This window comes from Protopterus annectens, chromosome 8.part0, assembly GCF_019279795.1.
Source record: "Protopterus annectens isolate FY-2018-M chromosome 8.part0, PAN1.0, whole genome shotgun sequence".
Lineage (NCBI taxonomy): Eukaryota > Metazoa > Chordata > Ceratodontiformes > Protopteridae > Protopterus > Protopterus annectens.
In genome coordinates this window covers 270,079,340-270,091,419 of record NC_056741.1, presented here as the reverse complement: position 1 = coordinate 270,091,419, position 12,080 = coordinate 270,079,340, and the positions used below count along the sequence as shown (strand labels likewise).

Genomic DNA, 12,080 nt, shown 5'->3' with positions numbered 1-12,080 from the left:
AAGGCCTTGTGACTTTGCATGTTAATCATGCCAGACTGACAAGGCATGCAGATTTGAAACTGGAGTAATGAATATTCATAGTGAGTATTCATATCCTCGTTGTACTGTACGTTCTGCAGAAAACTGTCATTCTCTGGGAGTTATTCAATGTTATTAATTCTGTATATTCAACCAAGTAACAGTTTCACTTCATAGGACTGAGCCACACATTTGGAGAGCATTACAAATGTGGGTTTTGACTAATACTTGTTTCACCAGCTTGCGACCAAATTAAATTGTTCATGTTGGCACAGTACACAAAGCCATGTTATTTTAGCTACGTGCATCAGAAGTCAATGCAATTACATAACCTCAAGCACCACATAAACCAACGGGTTTAGCTCTCAACTAAATAGGGATAAATCTCAACAGAATCAGGGACAAATCCAGAAATAATCAGGGACAATTAGGGACACTTTTTAAAATATTAGTACTGTGAACTTGTAAAGTTAACACAATAAGATAATGTGAATTAATATACATTTCCCAAAGTAAAATAAGTCCATAAATCTAATAATTGTCATCATTTATTGAGTAACTCACCATTGTATCTCCAAAAGTCACCAATTTTAGAAGGGATTAAAAGGGACAGAGGTAAAATTTGTATCAAAATCAGAGACAGTTAAGAGGTTGCTCTTTTTTTTTAATTTTTTTTTTTTTTTTTTTTTTTTTTTTTTTGCTTTTCCAACTGCCTGCAGAACAGTATGACCTATTTTTTTTTTTTTTTTTTTGCTTTTCCAACTGCCTGTCTGGTAACAGTATGACCTATAAATAACTCAGGCTCAGCAGTTGTGGACTGGAGCATAAGTAGCTCAACCCCAACACAAAATGTGACAATGGATTACACTCTAAAACTTGCTAAAAGCAAAAGGCTTCTTTTTTCTTTATTAGGCTTTGAAGGAAAAATGTACACACATTTTATATAAGTGATTTTGATTTTAGTTTAGCATTACAGAAATATCATGGGTAGAGTGTTGAAGGGAACGAGTTACTACATAGTGCTGCTACAAAGAGTATCCAGGTGACTTAACGTGAGAGATAAGTAAATGTTGTAACTCACACAACATAATGCTCTCAACGAATCGGGGACAAATCCAGAAGCAATCGGGGACACTTTTAAAATGTTAGTGCTATTAAACTGAGACACTGACAGAATGAATTTGAATTAATGTAAATTTTTTGAAATAAAAGAAGCTGACAACTCTAATTAGTGTCCTCACAGTAAGAGGTTCTCCTGTTCGATTCTCGGCTGGAGTGTGGGAAGTGCCTTCTGTGTGGAGTCTGCATGTCCTCCCCGTGGTTGGGTGGGCGTTTGAAAGACATGAATAAATGGGTGTGCCTTCGCTGGAGGTTGAACGTCGAGCTGGCACCTTGGCGTTCATGAAAACCTACTGCCAATCATTAGCGGACCAGAGTTCCGCTGTGGCGACCCCTAACTAGGAAAAGCCGAAAGACAACACATTACCTATAGTAGATTTGCTTATTTTAGTAAGTAGTTTTAAGTGTTTCTTTTTACTTTCCTCTACAGGTAGGATGATTTTTATAAAGTTTTTCAGAAGCACTTCATGTTAGTTCTTACCTTAAAAGACATACGGCAAACATGTATGAAAGTGCTCAGTTTGTATTGGAATAACTAGGATTTAAACATTTTACTTTGTGCCTGACACCCCCCAAGTCCCTGCCACATTCACTGTCTCTAGTGTCTAACAGGGACTGTTAGCAGAATGACCATCCCAGGGCGTAGGTTAATTTTTCCCCATAATCTTGAAGTTCTCTGCAGCAGTGGTGTCCCTGCTGTTAAGATGAAAGCTGCTAATGCTGTTGTTTTTGTTTAAGATAGAACTGTAGCACCGTGCTACACTTTCTGGTTAGGGAAAAATTTGCCCACATACCTTATTGGGAATAAAAATAATCTTGTGATTATAAAAGTGACCTTTGGGTAGAACCAACAGTGCCTTATAATCATGTAATGTCAAACCGTTTCTTCAGGAATTACTACTATATATATATATATATATATATATATATATATATATATATATATATATATATCACAATTAAGAAAATCTTTCTGTGTAGTAGGGCAAAGAAAGAAACTGTGCAAAAGCTAGTAGAAATCTATGCTGATACATCATATATAATGTAATAATCAACGACAGGTTTTGCACTAGCTTCTTTCTCTGTGTTTGCATAGAAATAACATATAAACAATCAAAATATATTTCGCTAGTTGAAATGTACCTAACAGCGACCAGTTTTCCCCTAGATTCTTTCTCTGTGTTTGCATGGAAATAACATATAAACAGTAAAGACGCTTGATTGGCAACTATTGTGAATGCACTACAAATCAATGTTTTACATATTCATTTGGTCAACAGAGGTCTGCTTATGTTTATTGGGAAATAGACAAACACTAAACGTCACGTGGTCAGTGCTGGGCAGGATTTGGGCGGGGCTTGCTACTGTGCATCTGGTGGGGTAGTGTTCCAATAAAAAAACTTTATCCATTATTCAGTTAGAACAGATAGAAATAAAGGACAATGTGTGCTAACTGTGAGTGCAAAGTAGTTACAGGGCCTACTGTTTCTAGGATACTCCAAAAAACTGTTCCACTCAGACTATTCATTGAAGAAAAAAGCTTTTTTTGCTATAGAATATAAAAGAGTTCATTCATTTGTTTATTCATTCATTCTTTCAGTATAACCTAAACGAGCTGGAACTTGTCCTTCCAAGTAATGGGTATTACACACACACACACACACACACACACACACACACACACACACACACACACACACACTCACACACACCCATATCTTCTTTGCTTCTTTACAGGACCCCATCCATGCACACAGAGGCACACATGCACACAATATAATTTTAAGAGGACTGACAATTTACCTTTTTATATAACTCTGGCAGTAGGAGGACAATTAATTCTCAAGTGAAACCTATGTAGACGCACAGTGGAATACATATGTATTCTGTACAGAAGGCACCACAGTCAGGGACCAGACTGCAGAACCAAGGGCTGTAAGGTAGCAGTTGTGTCTGCTGAAAGAAAGTACTATGGCAAAAGTGCTGGATGCATAAAAAATATGTGCTGTACTCTTAGAGTGTTTAGTGCTTTGTGTATGCAGCAGAGGTAAAAAAAAAGTAAAAATTGACCTATGAGCTCAAATGGAATTTACAGGTTTGAACATTTACCACAGCATATGTTAGAAGGCTTTTACAATCCCAAAGAGGTTGCACACTCATCACAACTCATCTGCATCAGGAACAAAGTGACATCTACATTTCTCGTTCTTCTTTTTGTAATGAAGCAAGTGCCCTTTGCTGGACTATAAATTACTAATCTGTGGTCTGTGTGGGCAAAACACTATGTGCACATTCTTACAGGCTGTATGCTTTGTAGTAAGCCTCTCACCATCCAGTGACATTATGTGGAAATAAAGACCCATTAAGAATCAAGAAGTGACAATGTTTATGAAACAAAGTAGGCACTTTAAAAGCATTGACATATGTATTAATTATTCTATTAATGCAAACTTAGTTTGAGACATTCAAGCAAATGGTATGAATGAATTATGAATACAGAAATATTTTTTCTGTTATTTACAGTTCATTGTGTGAGTTAGCCTTTGTGAAAATATAGTACACTCTGTGTTGAACTCCTGCTTTTATGGGTCGATATTACTTCATTGAATGGCTATTCAGCGAATAGCCATTCATCAAAAACATATTTAATGAAGCTGCTCTTCATCAAATGGCAAATTTTAAGTAGGGCATACAAGTGGTTGGCCAACTGAGCGACCGCAGAAAAAAAAATGAAAATTTAAAACCTGCCAACATGCCCCCATATACCAACTCTGAGTTCGGACTACAGTGGGGAAAAGGGTGAATTCCAGATGGTGGCTAACCGCTGATTTGCCTTAGTTAAAATTCGTCATTTGATGAAGAGCAGTTTCACTAAATAGGTGTTCGAAGAATTGCTATTCACTGAATAGCCATTAGATGAAATAATATAGACCCCCTTTTTATATGTCATAAGCACTACTTCTCATAACCTGCTACTGTTTTTCAGGTATGATCCAATGCAGAACACTTGGAAAGAGATAGCACCTTTGAATGAGGGTCGATATTCTACTGTGGCAGTTTGTCGGAATGACCTGATCTACATTCTTGGAGGGGATACAGTCGCAGGAGAAAATGTGGATTCTGTTGAGTGCTATGACCCTGCTTCCAATACATGGAGGTAATAAATATAACTGATAAACTGCTACTTCGGATGTGTGTGTGTGTTTTTTTTCATTTTGTAGAACATGTTAAATATAATTCTGATGAATCTGTTATTAGAGAAGAACAAAGAATGAAGCCTGAGAGACATTTCTAGTCCAAAGCAGAATTAGGTATGGTGTGTTACAAGCCTAGAAAAGACTGAATATAACAGGTTTAAATGTTTAGAGATAAATACGTATCTTGTAATACAGTAAAAGTAAGAAATTCTAACAACAATCAGATATTTGTTTTTACAGTTAGTATGTATGCTATCCAGCATTAACATCTAACATCCAGTCAAATGAATATGCTAGAATATAAGACAATTTAAATACCATCATTACTGCTGCAGCAAAATTGTAGTTTCAACATAGACAATGGGGAAGGTAAATGTAGTTGAAAGGGAAAGTGAACATGAAGATATGAAATAACAATAATCTGCACATTTGTAGTTACAGTTTGATAGTTTTGAATCCAATCTCAGTGTAGTTTGAAGATGTTAAGTTGCCGTACATGTTAGTTCTTAGTTGGTGTGTGCATCACCCCCCATACAAATAGCATTCTCTTCATATGAAGTTTTGTTAAGGAAAGGGCCTCATCATCTTCTTCTTCTTTTGGCTTTTCCCGTTTAGGGGTCGCCACAGTGGATCATCTGTCCACTCATGATTGGCAGTGGAGTTTTACGGTGTTGAGTTACCAGCCCGGCACTCAACCTTCCACAGAAGGCACACACATGCACATGCTCACATCTAGGGCCAATTTAGAGTGTCCAATCCACCTACTGCATGTCTTTGAGATGAAACCAGAGCACCCGGAGGAATCCCACGTGACCACAGGGAGGACACGCAGACTCCGCACAAAAGGCACCCCAGCCGAGAATTGAACCAGAGAACCTCTTGCTGTGAGGTGGCAATGCTAACCACCATGACCGCCCTAAAGGGCCTCATTATCAATAACCATATTCATCTATCTAAATTAGAAGTGTGATGAATCTTACTCAACTCCCCTGTATTCTGAAGGTTAACTTACGTAACCTTCCTGACACTTTCTGTCTAAGTGCATATGCTGTGTTAAACAGTACAGCCCCTCATGTGATGATGTGTCACATTATACTTGGGTCTCCTGGTTACCAGCCTTATGTGTCATAGGCATCACTTTCTTGTGAGTTGTTACTCTTCACTTCTTTACTTAAACTGCTTTAGGTGTTTAATTTAGGATGTGATAGATGTGAAATAAAAATACAGATGTTCTGGGTCTCATATCTGTGACATTATCTCTCTGTTACTATCTTAAACACTAAACTATGAAATATCACATTTGCAAAATTATACACCCTTATTCTCAATACTGCTTGAACTAAAACAATGAGGAAATTTATCAGGCAGACCCCCAAATCTCCTTTTATGTTTCCATCATAACTAATATTGCATATCAGTTCGTTAACATGGCTGATAATGATATGTAAATGTCTGATCTAGAATACAAAGGCAAAGCAGATATTGACTGAATGCATCTATGGAAGGAAGATTTTGTTGAAGTTGATGTCAACAGTACAGAAATTAGAAATAAGTAACTTATTTCTTATTATTTTTCATTTTTGAAAACAGGTATGTTCATCCCTTGGATCAGCCTCTCAGCGGTCACGCAGCTGAGGTGTGGAATGGAGAGATCTTTGTGTCGGGAGGATTTAACTGTCAGTATCAGTGTCTTGTGTCCATGTTTACATACTCTCCTGATGTGGGTACAACTTACCTCTCATCTATGAATGAGGATCGAGCAGAACATATTATGGAGACCATCAAGGATAAGTTTTATGTGGCTGGTGGTCGGCGGAGTTTTGGTGGAAGTTACCTTAACCAGTACTTATGTGAGGTGTATGATCCATATACCGACACCTGGGCATCCATTGCAAAGCAGTCTACCCCTCATGTGGCTGCAGCATCAAGTGTATTGGATGAGAAGCTGTACGTTCTTGGTGGCCAGTGCTGTGAGACCAATAAAGACAGCCATCGGGTCAGCGCTTATAATCCACGCAGTAGTGCATGGGAGCCAGCAGGTAGAATGCCCACTGCCAGTTCAAACATTCAAGCATGTGTCTTGTCTGTGCCATCAAATTTACGCAGGCCAAGTAAATGACCTCTTGTAGATATATTATTTCATTGCAGAATAAGGGAATCAGGCAACTTTGCAAAAATGACTCCTATGTGATTCTGTTTTCAGGGTAGCATAGCCTAGTAAGTAGCGTGACTGAATGTCAAAATGAAATAAAACTCAGGTAATGAAGGCAGTTGTTAAGCTGAGTGGTTATATGAGTTTATAATAAAACCCAATGGCATAGATTATTAGGGAACTTATACCCTGCATGTGGATTAAACACAAATAAGTGATATGGCAGCATAGAAAATTGTTTACCAGTATTGTTTACCAGTATCAATACATCTTTCAGTAAAATTAATCTAAACACATACTTATTTTTAATAATTTCCTCAGCCACATATTAATTGAAGATGTACACATATTTTGTCTTCTTGTGGCCATTTGTTCTAAAGTATTTGTTTTTGCAGGGGGGGCAAGCCACCCCACACCCCCTTTAAAGTTATATACATGAGCTCCACAGTCACACCAACTCAAAGAACGCAGAAATTCCCTAAAAAAGGCATCACTGCAGGCACAAGTCACTGACAGTGATTTTCTGTGGAAGAATTATGCTCATCAATGGGTTGAACCTAAAGCTCCACACTTCAATCTTTGTCCACTAGTAGAGTAATGAAGATAAACACCCTTTCAGTTTAATATAGTGAATTTACTTAATACTAAACTGTCTGAACCTCCCTCATAATCCTTTCCTACCTAACTAGTTCCTAACTAACAACATGTTTAAGGTGAGGGTGCTCCAACACTTGTCTTCCATAAGAAACAAGGACATACACAATGCCCTTTATAGGCATATTGAAATCAATCCCACCCACACTTTTCTTTTTAGAGCTATAGTCAATGTAAGGCTAAACAATATGGGAGGTGACATCAAGCTTCTCACAGAGGCCGCAGAATCCAAATGGATTTTAGAGCTGATGGCTCATAGGAGCCCAGGTTTAGATGATATGGTACCTATGAGACCCGCCCTTCAGAAAAGGCGGGTAGTTTACTGACAGCTCATTGGCTGGATGTTAGTTTAAATTGATGGTTTGATTGTTTTTAACTTTATCTGAAGAAGGGTTGTTACCCGAAAGCGCTTATCTTTGGAATTTTGTGTTTTAAATAAAGACTGATGGAACATAGCAGTGTCCTGCCTTTCTTTTCTTGGATTTAGTTCCTACATATCCAAGACAAATGCTTTTCACCTTATGGTAAAAGATGTTAAGGCCATTTGGTGACTAAATCTAGAAAAGAAAAGCTTACGTTCTGAGACCGTATCTGATACTAGTCAAACATCCCTTCCTTCCTTCATTATGAAGTACAGGGACACCATTTTAATAGAAGAGGTCATACTGGAGTCAACAGGGCCAACATTAACTTGTTTCAAAAGAAAATAAACAATTCTTAGCCAACCTTGGAAGAAATGCTTTAAAATAAACATCATTGAGGAAAAGGGTGGGACTCATACATTTTTTTATCTTGCCAGTATTAATGCCAATACATTTATAGTCCTTGGAGTGTTGACTCCTCACCATCTTATGTCTCCAATGTTAGATATGAATGTTGTGTATAAATTCTTACAAAAAATACCCCAGATGCCCTATAATTAATTTTTCCACGTGCGTTTTTTTTTTTTTTTTTTGGAAATGTATGCTAAATTTTCTTCCAAACCTCTCCCCCTTCTCTCGGCCTTTACTTGATTTCTCTGTTCTTCTTAATGCATGAAAAAGCAATGAGAACTGATCAGTTTAGAACATTTCATTTTTTTAATCCTATAGTAAAAGTCCTTCTGAAAGGTTACCATCCATGTATGCAATATAGGCTATCCTTATCAATGTAGATTTTCACTGACAATATTTTAATATATTTGGTTGTTACTACAAGGTGACAATTAACCTCTTTAATCTGCTCTTTATGTGCATTTAACATTCTACCTCAAATCTATAGATTTTTTTGCTTCCCTTGGACCTCATTGTTACCAGCCCTGCCCCCATACACAATATCTACCCCAAGTCTAGCTGACTTACTACATATTTATTGGGGCCAGTTGTGGATCCTGTGGGTGTCCTGGGGGCTTGACTCGTGTGTGCTTCCATCAGGGGGATTTTTGTTTATGACATATCCATTTAGTTTCCCTGTCCTCCTCCATGTTCACTGATTAAATCTGAGGGCAACTTCATTCTTTAGACAATGCATCCCCTTAGGGAACAAATCAACAAGTACCCTGCCACCTTGGATGGCATGCCCATCCCTTCTCTGCCATCCATCAGTCACCTGAGCCACTAATTGAATCTGGGTTGACTGGGCTGTAGTCAGGGCTTTATCACTCTACAGCTCTGGAACGGCTAACGCTATAGATTCTTACCCTATACCACTGGGATAAAGGTACTATCATAGAATATGTTTTCTTAATTTTCTTTGCCTTCAAAGAAGTATGGAAATTAAAGTCAACAGCCCCAGATTGTCATATTTCTACACCACATTTTGGATAATATTTTATTGCTTACTTTTGTTAACCAGATAAACCCACTAAGCACAACTGTCCATTTGCAGAGCACAGTCTGGTTACGTGGTTTATTCAGCATCACACATAAGGCATACAGTTTAGTTCCTACATATCCAAGACAAATGCTTTTCACCTTATGGTAAAAGATGTTAAGGCCATTTGGTGACTAAATCTAGAAAAGAAAAGCTTACGTTCTGAGACCATATCTGATACTAGTCAAACATCCCTTCCTTCCTTCATTATGAAGTACAGGGACACCATTTTAATAGAAGAGGTCATACTGGAGTCAACAGGGCCAACATTAACTTGTTTCAAAAGAAAATAAACAATTCTTAGCCAACCTTGGAAGAAATGCTTTAAAATAAACATCATTGAGGAAAAGGGTGGGACTCATACATTCTTTTATCTTGTCAGTATTAATGCCAATACATTTATAGTCCTTGGAGTGTTGACTCCTCACTATCTTATGTCTCCAATGTTAGATATGAATGTTGTGTATAAATTCTTACAAAAAATACCCCAGATGCCCTATAATTAATTTTTCCACGTGCGTTTTTTTTTTTTTTTTTGGAAATGTATGCTAAATTTTCTTCCAAACCTCTCCCCCTTCTCTCGGCCTTTACTTGATTTCTCTGTTCTTCTTAATGCATGAAAAAGCAATGAGAACCGATCAGTTTAGAACATTTAATTTTTTTAATCCTATAGTAAAAGTCCTTCTGAAAGGTTACCATCCATGTATGCAATATAGGCTATCCTTATCAATGTAGATTTTCACTGACAATATTTTAATATATTTGGTTGTTACTACAAGGTGACAATTAACCTCTTTAATCTGCTCTTTATGTGCATTTAACATTCTACCTCAAATCTATAGATTTTTTTGCTTCCCTTGGACCTCATTGTTACCAGCCCTGCCCCCGTACACAATATCTACCCCAAGTCTAGCTGACTTACTACATATTTATTGGGGCCAGTTGTGGATCCTGTGGGTGTCCTGGGGGCTTGACTCGTGTGTGCTTCCATCAGGGGGATTTTTGTTTATGACATATCCATTTAGTTTCCCTGTCCTCCTCCATGTTCACTGATTAAATCTGAGGGCAACTTAATTCTTTAGACAATGCATCCCCTTAGGGAACAAATCAACAAGTACCCTGCCACCTTGGATGGCATGCCCATCCCTTCTCTGCCATCCATCAGTCACCTGAGCCACTAATTGAATCTGGGTTGACTGGGCTGTAGTCAGGGCTTTATCACTCTACAGCTCTGGAACGGCTAACGCTATAGATTCTTACCCTATACCACTAGGATAAAGGTACTATCATAGAATATGTTTTCTTAATTTTCTTTGCCTTCAAAGAAGTATGGAAATTAAAGTCAACAGCCCCAGATTGTCATATTTCTACACCACATTTTGGATAATATTTTATTGCTTACTTTTGTTAACCAGATAAACCCACTAAGCACAACTGTCCATTTGCAGAGCACAGTCTGGTTACGTGGTTTATTCAGCATCACACATAAGGCATACGGTTGTAGAAGGAATCAAACTCTGTGTCCTTTAGTTACAAGAAGTAGTTTATTATCAACTCGGAGCTTTAATTCTTACACCTAACTGCCAGACAATGGGGGAGGGCAGTACATGTTTCCTGCCCATCACCATCTTCATCAATAATCTCACAGCATATAACAGTTGTTTTAAAGTAATACTTAATGTAGACAACCTGATTCTAACAATGCCCCCTCATTTGAAACTGACAGGATTTGATTAATATGTGTTCAATCAAATGAAAGCTATGACAAAAACAATCGATAAAACAAATTATTGAAAGAAATTATAGTTGTATTTGTTGCAGACTTAAACAAGCACATCTAAAGTTATACACCCCCTCTCCCTGCAGATCCCCCTGTTTATGGATTTAATTACCTCATCATCTGACTAGGTCACTGACATTTACTTCACATACTGAATGCACAAAAAGTACCAAATAGTCTAACGCTGCTTACAGCTCTATAAAATTCTCCTTGGAGCCTAGAATGTCAGCAACTAAAAAAGTATTCATTAAATTAGACTATGGCCCTTACCTTTACCTCTGTCTTATCCTAAAATATCTCTACCCTACACCATCTAATTTACACAATATATAGGTTAATTTCATTCTCAAAAAAGAAGACACTTATGTGTTATTCTGTGCTGGGGCAGTGAAAATAAGCTAATCTATAAACTCCTCTTCCTCACTTGCTATCTTTGACATTGAGGTCTCTTCCTCAGCACTTCCCCATACACTGTGTAATGCCATGTAGGTACAAATGCACTCAGTAGATTTAAAACAACCCTCTTCTCCTGTGGTGTGAACCATTTTTTGTTATACTCCATTTATTTAGGAACATTTTTCCAGAGCAGGAAAATAACTATTCTAGGTAACAACACTCAGCTTGACAACTGCCACAAACTAAGAGCCAGGTGCAAATGCTTGATTAGAATTGTCCCGTCTGTTGTTACAGTAATGCTGCTACAGTTCTTCAAAAACTGCTCAGCAGTACATTACTTATATAAAAGATATTTTTATTTTATCTGTACTCATGTGTGTGTATATATCCTTAATAGACTATATGTGTGTATATATCTTTATCAATATTAACTGTGTAATAATATGTATGGTATTGTAAAGTATTGTTATGTACAAATGACCGTTTTCTATGTTTTTTACTTTATTTGTGTCAGCATAACTCAGATCACAGTTGATAAAGGTCTCTGTAGACCAGCTGATTTATCCAGGAAACAGGTGAATAAATAAATAAATATTTATGCTCTCTGATATGTTTTTTTTTCTGTCAGCCTATTACCTATACCCTAATAATACTGAGTAGTCAGTGTGTTACTTACTTTAAATGAGTTGCCTCTTCAAATTGCTTTTTATAATGAGGAGGACAGAAATTAATGTGAAGTGTCACCTGAAAAGCATGATATATACCATTAAATATATCTATATCTATATATCTATATATATATATATATATATGTTTATATATGTATATATATATATATATATGTTTATATATGTATATATATATATATATATATATATATATATATATATATATATATATATAAACAGATAGA

The 12,080-nt window shown here is 37.0% G+C and overlaps 1 protein-coding gene across 3 annotated transcripts in view; it reads left to right on the top strand.

Moving 5' to 3' along the window:
- The window catches only part of LOC122808746 (kelch-like protein 33), a 146,952-nt gene that overhangs the window by 48,039 nt on the left and 86,833 nt on the right, over positions 1-12,080 (top strand). For 2 of the 3 annotated variants that reach the window (XM_044079759.1, XM_044079761.1), the window contains exons 4-5: positions 4,124-4,294; positions 5,925-7,731. In XM_044079759.1, the coding sequence (XP_043935694.1) occupies positions 4,124-4,294; positions 5,925-6,453 (700 nt within the window). In that variant the 3' untranslated portion in view covers positions 6,454-7,731. Of the gene's footprint in view, positions 1-4,123; positions 4,295-5,924; positions 7,732-12,080 lie in introns of those variants that run through there. The other variant, XM_044079762.1, reaches the window with a different exon arrangement.